General features: G+C 40.1%; 1 protein-coding gene across 1 annotated transcript in view; it reads right to left on the reverse strand.

Annotated features, from left to right (window-relative positions):
* LOC113616644 (microtubule-actin cross-linking factor 1-like) overlaps nucleotides 1–17,534 on the reverse strand; it is a gene marked incomplete at its 3' end in the record, with an annotated part of 31,648 nt that extends 14,114 nt beyond the window's left edge. The window contains exons 1-10 of the mRNA XM_027100055.1: nucleotides 17,085–17,534; nucleotides 10,098–10,259; nucleotides 9,754–9,924; nucleotides 8,954–9,120; nucleotides 5,548–5,707; nucleotides 4,876–5,202; nucleotides 3,849–3,933; nucleotides 3,105–3,346; nucleotides 1,860–2,066; nucleotides 370–489 (exon numbers count right to left, since the gene is read on the reverse strand). Coding sequence (XP_026955856.1) covers nucleotides 370–489; nucleotides 1,860–2,066; nucleotides 3,105–3,346; nucleotides 3,849–3,933; nucleotides 4,876–5,202; nucleotides 5,548–5,707; nucleotides 8,954–9,120; nucleotides 9,754–9,924; nucleotides 10,098–10,259; nucleotides 17,085–17,198 — 1,755 coding nt within the window. The remainder of the gene's footprint in view (nucleotides 1–369; nucleotides 490–1,859; nucleotides 2,067–3,104; nucleotides 3,347–3,848; nucleotides 3,934–4,875; nucleotides 5,203–5,547; nucleotides 5,708–8,953; nucleotides 9,121–9,753; nucleotides 9,925–10,097; nucleotides 10,260–17,084) is intronic.
* Nucleotides 17,535–17,545: the final 11 nt, after the last annotated feature.

The following is a 17,545-nucleotide window of genomic DNA, read 5'->3' on the forward strand; positions in this document are numbered from 1 at the left end:
AAAAAAAAAATAAAAAAAAAAAAAAAAAAAGCCACATCAAAAACTGTTCTTATAAAGTTTGACACTTTGCCTATCCACACATCTTCAATGCTTATCTTTTAGTAGCTTATAAGAATATCTTCCCTCCTGAAAACCAGGAAGGAAACAGCTAACTACTCTTTCTTGGATTAATGGGCCTATTTCTATCCTTTTCACAAAGCAAAAAATCTCTTCCTCATCCTAACCAAATATTTATATAATTAGTCTCTACCCACCATCATGACACTGACTCATTCTACTTTACTTGGGATAGTCAGAAACTCTCTGCTAGTCACTCTTTAAGAGACTGATGCTTCTTCTAGCTCAGGACACAGTGAATACGTCACTTACCTTCTGTACCTGCAGCTGAGCTGTGGTCTGGTCCTGTTCCAAGCGGATTGGACCCAGCGCCATCAGTTTCCGTTTTGTTTCAGCAACCCAAGCTAGTTCTGCATCAGCAGCTTGCTCATACTAACAGACATATTGAAGAAAAATGGACATATTACAGCCAACGTCCTCCTTCTGAGAATTCTAATTTATTCAACATAGAAAGGCCTAGATTTTCAGTAACACAGTTTACATCTCACAAAGTAAAGCCAAAATTGGTGACAATTTCATAAAATCACAAATCAAGATGCAGACAATTTAGAGTTGATCCTACTTCAACAAATATGAGTTGATCTTATTTCAACTTCTTTAGAAAGACATTACAGGACCCAGTGAGTGGTTCTACAGCTAGAAACAACCATGGAAACCAAGACTCTTCAAAAGAAATACACTTTCTAATGAGAGTACTTTTTTGAGGCTGTGCTCTTTTTCTGCCAATCCTCTTTCCTACCCATGCTCTAAACAGTAGCAGTCATGTGTTTAAATACAAACTACCATGGCGGCAGACGGCTGAGTCAAGTTAACTTGAAGTACTTGCTCAGTTGAAGAACCCTAAGGCCCCAGAAGAACACCAAACCTTTAAATGGAATGCAATAACGTATGCAATGCCATCAACAAATACAAAACCTAAGAACATGTTCTATGTGACCATTGTTTAATGAGGTCCCTCAATCTTTTACCTCTTCCTCGTCAACGTTGCCGAATTACACTAATACTTAAAGGAAAGTGAGTTCCCAAGCGTGATAAATTTCACACTGAAATATCTGGCCAGGATGAGGGATATTAATTAAGACATAACAGGAATGCACTTGGCATCAGAGCAAACTTCTCTGTGGTTCAGAAAGCATTTGCTTATCACTATGAACTCAAGGAGTCATGTTATATTAATTTATTTTTTGCACCATGGCACATTAATAGGTGCATATCCAGCTACAAAGAAAAGCAAATAACTTTTCCCAGAAAGTAGGAAGGAAAAAGGATTGAGGGAAATATGACACCTGTGTTTACTTGGGAGGGTTCTATTTTGGATGGCTCTGCTATTTTGGTTAGCATATTTGATAGTAATTATAGTTCTTGGTTCTGTCCCCTTTTCCATCTAATGCTAAAACAGCTGATTATGTCAAACTAAGATTGTGATGCACTTGGACCTTTTGGATCTAGATATTATCTACCCCCATCACCATCTGCCTCTTAGCAGGGCAGTAGCAAGGAAAGGGCTCACACACTCTCTTCTCCAAGTTCTTTTCTGCTCAAAGGGGTCAAGTATTTTTGGTCAAACCTAGATCCATCCTCACTTACCTTTACCTAATCAGTTCCCACCACTGAAATGATTCGTTGCATCAGATTTAGCTTGATCTCATTTATTCCTATTCCTGAGCCTGTATTTATGTGGGTCATAGTTTTGTACTTCACGCTGCCTAAAATATTAATGCAGAGGTGTTTATAAAGATTACCTGTTGTGATCTCTGAATAGCAGCATCGATTTCATCCACCCTTTGTCCAACAGTGTCACTGACCAGCTTGTACTGCTCATTGGCATCAGACACAAGTTTATCCAGCCCTTCTCTGGCTCTCCAGGGCACCAGCTCTAAGAGAGCACGGCTCACCTCATTCACTGTGTCCAACACCAGCCTGTGCTCCATGACCTCCTTCTTTAGCTCCTAAAGAGGGAAAAAAGTTTTCAGGCCATCCCTTGCTAAATTAAGCACATTAGCAGCTGTGCTGGGTGGAAAGTGCTCTCTCTACCACACATCCCAGCAGGGCTCTGACCTCCTTCCTTCACTTATTTATTTTTTTTCTTGTCTCAGATTTTTCAATCACTCCACAGCCTGACTTTAGGCTTAGCCGCTTAGAACTGTCTGCAAGACTTCTCCAGCCAGACTGTCTCTGGGTAACATGAATGGTGCTTTTTGCTTTTTTTCTCCTTACTTCAGTAGAAATGATAAATAATGCTTTAATCATAGGTATTTACCTCAACAAATACCTACACAGTATTTCTGCACATCTAGAACTGCACTAGATCCTGCAGGAGAATCAAACATAACCATGAAGTACTCTTTTAGAGAATGAACTATGACAGTAAATTCTACAATGTTGCATATAAAGCAAGCTTCTTACGGTTTTTTTTTTTAACAGTTTTTTAAAACAATTTTATTTATTTTTGGCTGCGTTGGGTCTTCATTGCTGTGCGCAGGCTTTCTCTAGTTGCAGCGAGCAGGGGCTACTCTTTGTTGTAGTGTGCGGGCTTCTCACTGCGGTGGCTTCTCTTGTTGCAGAGCACGGGCTCTAGGTGCGCGAGCTTCAGTAGTTGTGGCTCGCAGGCTCAGTAGTTGTGGCGCATGGGCTTAGCTGCTCCGCGGCATGTGGGATCTTCTTGGACCGGGGCTCGAACCCATGTCCCCTGCATTGGCAGGTGGATTCTTAACCACTGCGCCATCAGGGAAGCCCTTCCTAGGGTTTTGAGACAATCTTTTTTCTTCTTCAGACCATAACAAGTGCTTTATATAGGTCTGTATATCAAATTTTATTTTCCAAGAATAAACGAAAAACAAGGCAGGCAGAAATTTCTGGTTTACATTTAAGGTATAGATAGTTGGTATTAAACACAAGAATTTAAGGATTCTAAGAGAATTCTAAGAGAACTTAAGGATTCTAAGAGGAAAAATTTTTTCCCTTTACAGTGTGAAATGACAGCTCACCTTCTGCCTTTGCTGAAACTGGGGTATTTGCTCCCCTGTGGGAGACTGTCCTCCACTGGCTGCCAGCTCCTCCTCCACTCCCCTCAGCCACCAGGTCAGTTCCTCATACGTGGACTGGAACTTGGCGGCCAGCTGCCGAGCTTGCTCTAAGGTTCTGAGGGCCTTGGAGCTAGTGAGTGTGATGTCTGCATAGCGAGTCTTTATGCCATCCAGTTTCTCTTGGATAAGCAATACCTCTTCACCTGTGGGAGACAGCACACAATTATTCACATTTAATAGGATATGAGGGAGCCCTCTTAACCTCCCTTTCTTCAAATCAGAGCTCAACTTTTATAGATGCTCTCTCCCTATGGCAGTGGTTTCACCTAGCATCCCACACTAAGGGAGGTGGGAAATATACCTTCAATCAATAGAAGAAGTGACTTCTGAGATTATTAAGATCTGAGTTTGACTGCAGGTGTTCCTACACATTCTCAGCACCTTTCAGTAAATGCTGGCATTCACCATATTGGAGGACAGGGGGAGCCTTCATCTATAACCAGATCTGAGACAACAGTGTTTTAGTTTTCAAAAATTGAGCAGGAAATAGGAACCCAAGCTGCCCGTCACCTGGGAGCACGTGGTAATACAATCTTAGTGAGTACTAAGCTCCTCCTATCTGCAAAGAGAAGTGGCTACTGCAGGGTGCTGATGTAATTGTCTGTGGGACCACAGAGGTGCTAAGAGATGCACTTTTCAAAGTACCTGTGGTTTGTTTTAGAAGAGCCTGGCCGTTTTTAATAGCTTGATCTACATTCTTCTTTCTATTAACAATTTCTTCATTTAAAGCCTGAAAGGAAAGAATACCATTAATCCTAAAACTATGGCACAACAAAGGGAAAGAAATGTGACCCCTTTAAGAGACCAAATTTAAAGTAAAGAGGTCAATACCAGTTTAGTTTAAACATGAGATATTTGATTCCTTCATTTTCTCTTTGGTTACCCCCTTCTTTAATTACTCAAAACAATGAAATCAGCTACTTATAGGCAAACTTTCCTTTGATGAGAAGAGATTTAGGACTAAATCCACTTTACTAATCTATTGGTACCAAACGTGAACCCAAGAAAGGTAGAAGTAGAATTCAGCAAAAATGTCTACTATGTCCAAAATAAAGAATAAGGCGGAAAGTTCAACAGAAGAAAGTCAGCAAGAACGGGCTGACTTAAATCAGGATCCTGGTTAAAAACTCTCAATATCTGAAGTCAACGAAGCAGAAGAATCTAAGATTATTAAAACCCAAAAACTGCTTTGCTGATTTTTACCATCCCCAAGGAAATGTCACAAAAACGAAAACAAAAAGGGGCAAATTGTTGTTTCTACTCAGATGACACAGAATCCCTGGAATTTGAGTATATAAATTCTAGAACCATTAAAAAACCCTAGGCACTACTATTTAGGTAATCTGGTTTTGTTACAGAACATTCTTTCACATAACTGCTCAAGCGGAAACTGAATGATAATTCCTTGATGATGTAAAACATGAGTTGGAATTGAGATGGCCCGATTACATTCTGGATCATCTTCTAGGATTATTGATTCGGTCTGTTAAGTACAAGTATTTCCATGTAAATCATCAAAAAATAGATTAGTCCAGTCTGTAAAACTATGCACTTGTGTATAAAATAAAGTTGAAATGTTTGGAATTTAAAAAAAGAGAGAGAAATGAAGAGAAACATGAATCAAAATTACAAAATAACTTAGTAACATAATAAGAATGGAAAACACGAATACCAGGTGGTCAGCATGCTGCTTCTGCAGGACATCCTGTCTGTAATCCTTTACGAACACTGAACTGAGCTTGTCCTCAACCTCAGCCAGCCAGTTGAGCACCTCCACCTCATCCTCCCCGAACAGCCTAGCGTTAGACAGTGCTTGTTCAAGCAGGGCTGCTTTCCGACAGCACCGGTCTTGAATCTCACTGAATCGGGCCTGCAATGAGTCTAGCTTTTCAGACAGTACACCCTGCTCTGCAGAACATGTCAGGGAGGAGAGGGACTGCCCAATTTTGACTGCCTGGTGCACATCTGTTGCATGGCTTTCTATTTCTTCCTCCAGAGCCTGGAAATCCAGATGGAAAAAATGAATAACAGAAACAAAATAAATGAAAAGTAGACATGAAACAATGAATCACAAATGATATAATAATAATATAAAAGTTCACCTACTGAAGGGCAAAAATAACATAGAAACAGAGAACAAAAGCTGTTCTTCCTGATAGCAGCCTATTAGGCCATTTCTATTTTTACTTCAAGAATGTGACTAGTCCAATTAATAACTGGACCATATTTTAAATTAAACTTATTAAAAAAACCCCACAAAACACATCTTATAGAATGCTGCAGGCAGTTTTCTAGGATTTCTGGTTCCAGTTCTGTGTTTTCATTTACCGTAACTACTTCTTACCTTGTGCCGAACAATCTGCTGCTGTATTTTGGCAGTCTGAGTGCCAACAGGTTCTGAGTTAGCGAGCTTTTTCTCTGTGACAGATAAGAAGTCAGAAATAGGCTCAGCTGTCTCATGGAATTGTTTGGCCAGAACCAGGATATCTTCCAGCTGTTTTTGCCTACACAAATATATAGAACAAGCTGCTCAGGCAAAAAGTCACATTAAGACTGATAATAGTACTATATTCAGTAAAAGGCCAATCTTAATGAGGCACATTTGAAATATCAATAGTAAACAGAACACACATAAACAGTACTTTGCTGTTTTAAAGGCTTTCATAAGCAGTACCTTATTTTGATTCTGTCATGCCCTTGTAAGGTAGGCAGAATTATCCCACTATTACAAAAGAGAAAAACAACCCTGAAGGCTTAAAGAAAGATCTGTCCAGGTCGCCCACTGGGTAGCAATAGTACAATGAGGATTATAATCAGACCTTCTACTACTCTGTCTCCTATTGGATGTGGCACGTGCATCCTCTGTACAGGTGACCAAAATAAAGTTTAAAGGAGTAAAAAAAAATCATCAGTTTTCATTTCTCTTTCCCCATCACTGCTACCTTCACTTGTGAGTGAAGAGAAGAGAGAGCATTTGAAGAACAAAGGCAGACCAAGCTATGAATGAGAACCCCCCTTCCTATCTCCCCCAATCCAGTCAGGCTTCTAGTAATTTCAAGCCCCACAGCATAACTTTGAATTCTGATTCAAGGCAAAAAATGACCTCAAACTAGCTGAATTTGCCAAGGCAAACAGCAGCCAAAAGATCTATGGACTTTATAAATGGAATCTTAAATCTGGAATCTTATTTAATGTAACATCCACACTTAGCTTGGATTTCAAATACCCTGCAGATTAAAATCAGCAAATTACAAAAGGAGAGAGGAAGCCTGAATGCTGGAGGCAGCCTAATAAGCAACAGACAGAAAAACCACCGCAGAGCTGTATGAGCACACAGATTAACAATCAAAGGCCATGACGATGACGCTGGAGCATTAAAAACAGACTCAGTGCTATGTCATCTGAAAAGGCCCTGGAAGCATGTGACTTTTATTTCAGAAAACCTTCACTGAACGCCTACTCTGGACAAACTTATCTTAATAAGAAATGATTTAATATAAAGATCTGCCATCTTAATTATCTGGAAATTTAATTATGCTCGAGTATAAAGAAAAATATATTTCTAGATGCTATTTTTAAATGTCAATATAAAGTATAGAACTTCCTTTCTTAGTTTATGTCCACTTGCAAAATACATCTTGAATTAATAATACAACTAAAACATATAATCTTAAATATTATTAATCAAGAATTTCATTTTTAAAATATTGCTTGGTGGGTTATTTTAATTGGTTAATGACCTGCTTATAGATTTTATTCTTTTTTTTAAAAAGAATAAAATACTATATTTTATACTGGAGTATAGTTGAGTAACAATGTTGTGTTAGTTTCAGGTGTACAACAAAGTGATTCAGTTATACATATATATGTACCTGTTCTTTTTTAAATTCTAAATTTAAAAAATTTCATTCTTAAAAAAATTGCCCCTAATTTCTATGTCTTTCTTACTCACCTCTGATTTTGGAATCTGAAAGTTTGAAGAAATCAATGTAATAGGATTTGGGGTAGCAAAGAGAAGAGCTAAAATAATTTAGAGGCATCGAAAAACCAGTATTAAAGAATCTAAACAAAAGTCTTTAGGATGTCTACAACAAATGACACTGCTCTTGGTATTTCTCTTTAAAATATTGGCTCAGAAACTGTGTTAGACTAGGAGGATGGAAGCAAGTAGGGTAGAAGGAAAGAGTCATAAAAAGATACATTAGGAACAAACCATGACTTTAGTGAGCTTAAGGATCTAGGAGATAAGTACATAAAATAATGACCATAATACAAGGTACAGATGATGAGTTATGGCAGTTAAGATGAAAGTGAAATTGTTCTATGCTTGGGGAATAAAGAAAACCTTCATAAAAGCAGGGGAGATGAATAGAAGTATTTCATGGAAGATGCAACACCATCAGCAAAGACAGAATTAGGGAACTGACAGAAGATACTGAAGAACCGAATACTGTTTACTGTGCCCACAAGGAATGAGAATAGTGGAAACTAAGAAAGGTAGGTTAGGGCCAAACAGTAGAGGGCTTTGAATGTTGGATTAAAGAGACTTTATTTTATAGGCAACGGGGAGTCATTAAATGTCTCTGAGCGTGCAAAGAGGGGAAGGCTTGAGGGTAAGCAGCAGTAGAGTGATGATCAGGTGAGCCACCTCATGGGAACTAGCCTAAGTGAGAGTTTGTAAGTCATGAACTGAGGCGAGTGGGAATTAGAGAAATGGACAGAAAGGAAAGACACTGTAGAAGTGAAATGGACAGAATTTAGCATCCTGATAGATATGGGACACAAAGCAGGGGGAAAAAAGGGTAAAAAATGAGGTTGAGGTTTTAAGCCTAGGAAACTGGAAGGTTAATGGTGCTATTAGTGGAAATGGATAGAGAGACAGAAGAAAAGTGGTGCAATTTGGAAATGAAAATAAGTTGAATTCTTTCATTTGTTTCTCCCACTAACGTGGAGCAAGCAAATACTTTGTAGCTCAGATAAGAAATAAGCAAGCCATGGATGGGTAGAAGTAAAGAGACTGAAGAGGAGGTTATCTGAAGACGGCCCGTGGCTACCTAGGTAATACATGATCAGCTCTACAACTCTCATACTGATTTCTGATTAGTTATCATTTATTTTTAAAACTGAGAACAGTATAAGCTAAAAGTGAAGACATGGTGTGACTTATTAAAAGCTCAAGTGACACTGGGCTAACTTATAGCTATGGAAAGAGAAAGCACTTCCTTGGAGAAGAAAAGTATACTGCCTGTCTCGTGGCCATTTAGTGAAGAAAGTCCATGCATCTCTTGAATGCTCATTTAACAGAACCACAGACTAGCTCCTAGATGTAAGAACATCTAATATTAGGATAAGCTAACAGAAAAGAACATGATAAATTTCAATTCCAAGTATCGAAAACATTATTTATAAATATGAATGGAAAAAATCTGTTTCCAAAACTCAGAAAATAACTTGGCTGGATTGTACGAGTCTGCGTCTGCTGTTTGGAACCAAGATTATATTGCAACAGAACACCACCAAAGAGCAATGAGTCTTCCAGGTCTCAGAAATTTATGGAGTAGCTGAGGCTCATTTCCTGAGTTACTCTGGTTATGAGGATCACCTCTAAAAACTTATCTCTCTTCAAGACAAAAGCCGTTAAACACCTACCAAAGCACTGTATGAATCATCCAGGGGCTTTTAGAGCACCTCAGTGACACAAGTCAGAAACCGCCTCGGACCTATATTCCTCAAAACCCCAGTGGCTTTACCTGGCTGCTGCCTTGCTGAGTAGTCCTGTCCATCTAGTTTCAAGACTCTCCAACTGCGCAGTGATCTTCTCTCTATCAGCCCGCTCAGCTGCCTGGGCTATTCTGCCTCCTTCTGCTTGAAGCATGTCTACTGTGGCCTTTCGATCATCTAGGAGCCGCTGGAGCAACTGATGTACATGTTTAAAAGGAATGAAAAGTGATAACATGGGGTCACTTTAAAATCTGAAACAAGGAAAACAAACAAAATCCAAAACCTCACCCCACTGAGCCCTAAGTTTAATTGAATAATGAAGTTTTTTTTTTCATCCTAAGGCAAAAACATGAGATATAATTCCTACCACCCATATAAACTTTTCATACACTTAGGGTTTTAAATGGAGCAGTGACTATCATTATGTGACTGATACGGAACTTAGTTTGAACCAGGAGAAAAAGGCACTGAAATGGAAATTAAACCCAAAATATATACATATATAGATAGAACCTTATACATGATATACATTATTTAAATATTGCTGACCCAAAAAACACTAAAAACCTCTTAAGATAAAGTGGTGACTGAAACACTGAAATAGGATAAGTGAACAAGCAAAATGGTTCAGTTCGATACATGTCATGGTAATCTAGGAGATTATAAAGTAAGATGATGAAAATCAATTTCTGTCTTTCTTTTCTGGATCACACAAGGTAGGTTAGGATTCTACTAAAACTCCTGAATATGCTCCTGAAACCATAAGCAAATGTGTTGTCTGTCATTCCCTACGGCTGTTACAGTTCACTGCTCCAACATTCTCACTTACCTTCTGTTCTTGGATCTGTGCTTTCACCACTTTATACTCAGCAGATGGGGGTTTCTGATTGGCTATGAGCTCCTCAGTGTCTGCCAACCAGCTGAGCAACGGCTCCAAGGCATCTTGGAACTTCCCACAATGCAACAAAGCCTCCTGGAGTTGTGCGATTCTTTGTGCAACCTGTATCACAGACATGGAGGTTCATTACGAGAAAGGAGAGAGCTTTTAAATGACTACTCACCTCTTTTTGTAACTACAGACTGGAACTGCAAATTTTTATTTGCATTCAGGTGCCAGGGAAACCAGAGATTGCAATGTCTCTTTTCTCTCCCCTCCATCCCCAGTATACTCACCTTTTTATTCAATGTGTTCCACCGAGCGTTGATCTCTTCCATGTCATGTTCCAAACCCTGCACATCACAGTTTTTTCCGGCACTCTGGATCAAACCCTGGCCGAGTCCATTCACCTGCTGTAGTTTCATCTGAAGAGGATCCACCTGTTCTTTCTGAAACATCTAGATAATTGTAAGCCAAAGAAGATTTAATCTAAAGGCAATGAGATCCTCTACACCACACAGCGACTGGTTATTCTTGGGAGATTTATGATTTAACAAGGGAGGGCCAGGAATAACAAGAGAAAACAAGCCATTTGTACAGGAAAGGATCAAGGAAACGTGGTTTCATATTTCAATACATACATTCTCTTATGGACAAGTAATTACAGAGAGTTACAGCACTACTTAGGCATTTAACTCAATGACTCATGGTTTGTTTTTGTTTGTTTTTTAATCTTCTTAATTTTTAATGCAAAAAGCTATAGAGAATAAAAGCAGCACCAGCCTCAAGATATCATGAAAGTGTGATGCATATCAGTCCTAAAAGTGAAGACTGACTAGTATTTAAGATTAAAAATACCTTGGGGAATAGCTTTAATTGACCACTGATACATGCAAGGCTCTTCTCTGACTTGGACTAATAACTCAATTAGCCAAAACATATTAATGGTGTGAAGAACACCAACCTCATAGCTTAATCCCCCTGTGGCTATTTAACTCCATTCTGTTCCAAGGCCACAGACCACACACAGCCAATAATCTTGAAATAGTATTCTTCTGATTACAAAGGGAAATGGGCCAGTAATACTGGGAGATGTCCTTAACAACTTCAGGCACCTACTCTGAGTAAGATGCAGGTATACATAAAATATTTTTAAAATAATGATACTATATATCCATGTTCACCATGAAACAATGGAATTTTAAAACAATATGAACAAGTGTAACAAGCAATGTGCATGTTTCTTTCTAATGCAGTCAAGGTCCATTATTACTTGGAACTTTCTAAAAGGAAACAAAGAGTCACAAGAGAACAGTACTTTTGCCACTCTAATGGTATTAAGGAAAAGAATGAGATAAATATTTGTCCCTAAGATCAGATTTCTCTCAATTATCAGAGGATAAAATGAGCCATATTTCCACTAGTCTAGATCTATTTCCATTCTTTTCTCTTCCATAAAAAGTTCCTTCAGTTTCAGTGAGACAGGTGAGCCAATTAAAGCCAAAGAATGACAGAAAATCGAAGAGGACAAAAATAAATGTGAAAGAAAATTATAAGTTTGGGTAAGACTGATTTTGGCCTATGTGAGACCACAGATCACACTAGGATTAGGAAACTGATTCTAGCAAGAGTGGTCTGTGGCTGAACAAGTGAGTCACCAGGGAGGAAAGGCTCCAGGGAACACTGAAAAAGGAAGGTTATACAGGTACTCACCAGTGGGCTTCATTTTACACTATAATCCGACTACACCATATTTTGTTAGGCAACACTACAAGGCAGTTCAGTTAAAAATGACTGTTACTCCGACAGCATGGTTCCCAGAGAAAGCAAGTGCTATGATTCTATTTTGTGTTAAAGATGTTTTCACTGCAGAAAAATCAGAGCAGAGGGGGGAAAAACAACTCCCACAGCTTAAGCTGCTTGAGTGCAACAAAACGGCTGTGGGGCAGGGGTTGGAAAGGCAAAGAAAGCAGAAATGCCTAAGGTACAGAGAGAAGATGTCAAGTCCACACTGAAGAGCCCCCTTTTACTCAGTAGTTAAATCCTGTCTCATGCTATGACTGACATTTAATTTTTTCTCTGTTGTGCCAATATGGTAGCCAACAGCTACTTGTGGCTCTTTAACTAGAAATTCAGTTCCTCAACCACACTAGCCACATTTCATCGGGTCAACAGCCACGTGTGGCTAGGGCCTAATATATTGGGCAACACAGAGAATACCTCCTCTCCTGGCAAGAAGCTCTACGGGCTATCAATGTAAATGACACAGAAAAGCAAAAATAAAATTTAAATAGCTTAACAATCTCTTTCATATAACACAGCGAATTCTTTTCTTAAAATTTGGATTTACTTTGTTCGTGAAGACTTCACATAGAAGCATTAGAGGTTACTTCAGTTCCCATGCCCACTCTATGGATTAAGTTGACAGGGAATTGGTATTTGTCTCATTTTTTTCCCCAGAAGTTAAAAAATATATGAAAGTGCCTCTAGATACTAAGTACTGTTTAAATATTTATACTGAACACCAGTGAACAGAATGTTAAAGAAAGTAAATTTGAAAACACTTGCTCCTTTTCTCTCAACTCCCAAATAAAGCTGTTGTGCAAAACCAGTGCTTTTAGGATACATTAAATTCCTACTCCTTATTATTTCAGTGGGACTGTGCTATGTTATTAACTAACCAGTGCTCGCAGACATTTCCCAGAGCGGAACACTAGTAAAAATTATTGCAAGGCCGTAAGATGCAACAGGGACATAAAACAGAAAACTTCCCAAAGAACTTCTTCAAATGCTTTTATCTTTGGTAACACCACAGTCTCCCAGTTTTCATCCTGACTGATCCTTTGTTGATGTCCTTTGCCCGCTTCCTCTTCTACATCTCCAAATGTTAGCCTTTGTGGGTAGGGATAAGAGTAGCACGTCAGTCCTGAGCCCTCTTCTCATTCCACACTCTCCTCTAAGCAATTCTATCCATTCCTACGGCTTTAAATACTTACCATGATAAATGCTCATCACTCTAAAATTTATAAATATCTTTTGAATTTCAAATCTGGATATCCAACTACTTGCTTAATATTGCCATACAAATGAATCACAGGCATCTTGAACTTAACCATTCCAAAATCGAACCTGCTAATTTCCTCTTCCCCAAGTCTGTTCTTCCCTAAGCAATTTACTACCGCCCCCATTGTATGGCTGTGAGCATAACTGACGCCATTTTGGGCCCTTAGAGCTTCTCGCATCCTTTTGCTGACCCAACCCAGGACTGTACCGTACAGTAAATCACTTCTCTGTTGTCACGGGCTTTGTAGATAATAGATATTGTTTAATAATCATCAGGACCCAGTAGCCCCTATGCTCTGTTAGTCCCCAAACAATGACGAAAACCTTCACGGACATATATTCCTGGCGCCCATGAGACTAGTACCCATTCATAAATCTTGACTTAGGAATGCACGTCCTGTTTCCAAGCACCTGCTGCCCCCACCCCATAAACCCCAGACCCTAGGTTAACTGTAGAATTGTCCCAGTGGCCCCCTGGGCGGTGCAGAGTACAGCTGCGAATGCTTCGAGTTGTTGTCTGTCTAATCTCACCCTGACAGTAAGTTACCCTGTAATAAACTGATCCATTGATTATATGGAGCTACCTGCCTCCTTTTTTGGTCTCAAGATGCCTTCTCGGTTTAATGAGTACTTTTTGTTCCCTCCACCCTCCAACACCCATCCACTCAGTTGTGCAAACCAGAACTAGAAGCCATCTTTGATAACTCCCCCTCACTCCCTCCCAATATGAAAGCCATTATCAGGTCTTACTGATTCTGCCTCCAAACTGTATCTTAGATCCATCCAATTGTCTTCAAATCCACTGACATCTCTCTAGTCCAAGCCACCTGGACAATTGCAGTAATCTAGCAGGCTTGTTTACTCTGTCCTTGATCCCCTGCAATCCACTCTAAACACAGTAGCCAGTGTGATTTTTTTTTTAAAGTTGCAAACCACTCTGTGTTTTCTGTATTCCATGTCAATAATCATAATACGAACTAACAAATATAAGACAAAAGAAATCTGAGAATTATAAACCCCGGATAATGTTGAGAATGTTTACTGTCAGTGTGAACCAGTTTTCTCTATCTTTAAGCTGAGAGACATCTTTTAAAAAACGTAAATGAAATCATTTCACTCCCCTACTTAAAATCTTTCAATAGCTTCTTACGGCTCTTAAGGTAGAAATCCTTTTGAGGACTTCTTTCTCAGCCCCTGCATCATCTGGCCCCTTCCTAACTCTCCAGGTTTACTGCAAGGCACTCTTCCGGAACCCTTGCTCACTGTGGTCAAGCCACTTGGCTTTCTTTTAGCTCTAACATGCCAAGCTCTTCCCAGTTACCATTTCCTTTGTCTGGAATGCTCTTCCCTCTGACTCTCTAAGTAACTAAATAACTTATCCTTCAGGTTTTAGTTTTAAAATTCCTTCCCTGACACCACAATTGAAGTTAAATACCCCTATTGTTTCTCATCATAACCTTTATTTTTTATTCAAAGCATTTGCCACATTCGTAACCATGTATTTGTGTCGTTTTTGCTTAATGTCTGCCTCCCCTACTACAGTATAAGTTCCACAAGGGCAGGGACCATGCCGATGCTATTCACTGCAGAAGCCCCAGTGCCTGGCTCAGAGCAGCTACACAATAAATATTTATCCAGTAAATGAATGAATCCTTGCATAGAAATAGTGTTAGAGAAAGCAAACAAATCCATAAAAGTTCTGCTGATCAGCTGAGTATTCAAACACTGAACTGAAGTTGCGGGGCTCCCCAGTTTTTGCTTAAAGAGATTTTCTTGGCAAATTTTAATTTTATAGAACCACTGTTTTATACAAAAGGTTTTTTTCTTCCATTGAACCAATGACTGGAAATAAGACTAAGGAAATCTAAACATGAGGAGAGAGCTTAAATAATCACATATTGTTCTTAGTGGGCCTAGGATCCCACTACAGAAATAGCAAGCAAGTTCTGGCCTTTTGCTTCCTCTATCAAACCTTCTTGCAATTGCAATTGGAAAGCTTTTATCTATTTTAACCATGTATACATGTGTACATTTGTACATACACATGCAAAGGATCTAAAACAGTTCATTTTAAATCATAGATTTTGCAGCTGGGCTACAATTTCCTTCTCCTGTCATTTATATCAGGCAATATTTCATAAAATGACAACCTCCTGTAGCTGGAAGGATCCTTAGAGATTACCTAGCCCCACCTACTCATTTTGTAGATGGGGAAACAGAGATCCCAGAGACTGATATTAAGGGTTTCTCTGAATATTCTTCCTTTATGCAGATGTGACTGGCTCTTTATAATGTAATCCCTATATTTCATTGATTATTGCTGTAGGCTTTATACTAGAAATATTCTGTATAATCAAGAATGCTGGTGACTTTGGATAGGTTGCTGGGATCTTAGTGTCAATCCCAAATTCAGTAAAACTCAGAAAACTGAATCAAATCCCTCAATCTGAAAGGTGATGCATTCTAATTTGATGGGATGCCTAATTACAAAATAACTGGTGAAGCCCAGGTGACACTACCATCACTCAGCTAAGCAGGAGGATCTGTGGCACAGTTGACGGCTTATAGCCTACAATCAAGACGGTTTTTCATTGCTGGCAGCTGCATGTTTAATGGGTCCTCCAGCTAAGGCTGCCCTGGAAGGTTCTGCAATGGGGTGAACCCAGCTTTCTTGCAGCATCCATGGATATTCAGGAGATTAATATTCATCCACTCGCAACAGGGAAGGCATATTATGAAGAAGGCACTGTTTTGGGTCCCGGGGATGGTGTAAAATCAAAACCACCTCCTCAGTCAGTAACCCCTGACTGTATTTGACTAAACTTCTAACTCCTTCACTGCTTACCAGCGACCAAATGACGATAGGACAGTGAACTGCAGAAAGCTGCCACTTTCAAAATCCTTTGACCAAGAATATGCTCAAGGACAGGAAGCCTGGGAAGAGGGTTCACAACACATTCTGTTTTCTAACATCAGGAATCTCAAAATCCTGGAGCTAAGAGAGACCCAGGAGGACATCAGCCCAATTCTCATTTTATGGATTAAGAAACAAGAGGTCCAGGAAAGGAAAAGTGACTGCTTCAGGATACAAAGTTTGACAAGATGACTAAAATGCCTCTTTTTCATAAATATTATTGTGCCTTATTAGGCTTTTAAAAACACACATTTGTATTAAAAAACTGTTATTCACACATCTACATATGGCTTTCTTCCAACCCGCCTTGGTGAATTCTTTCAACCAACCAACATATCTATTCGAAAGGGAAAGGGTTGGGGGGCTTCCCTGGTGGCTCAGTGGTTAAGAATCCGCCTGGCAAAGCAGGAGACACGAGCCCTGGTCCGGGAAGATCCCACATGCCGTGGAGCAACTAAGCCCCTGCGCCACAGCTACTGAGCCTGAGCTCTAGAGCCCGCAATCCACAACTACTGAGCCCATGTGCCACAATTACTGAAGCCCGTGCGCCTAGAGCCCCTGCTCCACAACAAGAGAAGCCACCACAATGAGAAGCCTGCGCACCACAATGAAGAGTAGCCCCTGCTCGCCGCAACTAGAGAAAGCCCGTGAGCAGCAACAAAGACCCAACGCAGCCATAAATAAATAAATAAATAGATAGATAGAAAGGGAAAGGGGGGGAGCATATTGACAGTAATTGAAATCTTCTATGTTTGGTGCGTTGACTGGATTATCTCATTTTATCCTCACAACCCTCATAGGGTTCTTCTGCCTTAACAAATGAAGAAACTGGAGCCTCAGGACATTTAACTGTCTTAGAGTGGTTAAAAAGTACTCCAGGTCTCACTCCAAAGTCCACATTCTAGCCTCTACCTGACTGCTGACATCACCGATGAATAAGCAGCCTCTTGATTTAGGAAAGAACATGCTTATTGTAAAATTCAAAAGCAGAATCACCCTTTCTTGTTAATAATCTTTTTCAAAATGTAAGCCAAAAACTGTTTACATCCCTGTTTTCTTTGGGTTTTGCTTATGTCTGAATTAAAAACAATGAGAGAGTCTGAATTATGAAGTTTTTCAGCAGATAAAAACACATTTTCCCCATAAACTCAATAAAAAGACCAAAAAAGCCCAGGAAAGCCCAGACACCTCAAAGGGAACCAAAGAAAGAACAATCTGTGCCCTTTCTAATCACCACCAAGTCAGAGAACTTGCAAATCTCACTTTACTCTCCAGATCCTTCCCCAACAACATGAGCAACAATTACCTCATTTGAATTTAATCCATCAACTGCAGCCAGAGGCACTTTCCCATGCAGCACTGTGCCAGTCACCTCTTTCATTCCAAATGCTGGGGAATCAAGGTCCTCCTTGATCCACATTCCAGCAGGGGAAGCCTCCTCTAGAACAGGACTTCCTTCTTCTAAGACAGGCACTGAGTCAGTATGGGCAGTATCTCCCTGGAAGGGTACGCCAGCAGGGAATACTTCCTCCACAACAGGCACTGCAGCAGCCGGGGCAGCAGGCTCCCCTGGGGTGGGCACTGCAGCAGTAGGGGCAGCAGGCTCCCCTGGGGTGGGCACTGCAGCAGCTGGGGTGGCAGGCTCCTCCGGGGTGGACACTGCAGCAGCTAGGGCTGCAAACTCCCCTGGGGTGGGCACTGCAGCAGCTGGGGCTGCAGACTCCTCTGGGGTGGGCACCACAGTAGTGGGAGGTGCAGGCTCCTCTC

Source organism: Aethalodelphis obliquidens, unplaced genomic scaffold, assembly GCF_003676395.1.
Source record: "Aethalodelphis obliquidens isolate GAN/ISIS:26980383/991018 unplaced genomic scaffold, ASM367639v1 scaffold281, whole genome shotgun sequence".
NCBI lineage: Eukaryota > Metazoa > Chordata > Mammalia > Artiodactyla > Delphinidae > Aethalodelphis > Aethalodelphis obliquidens.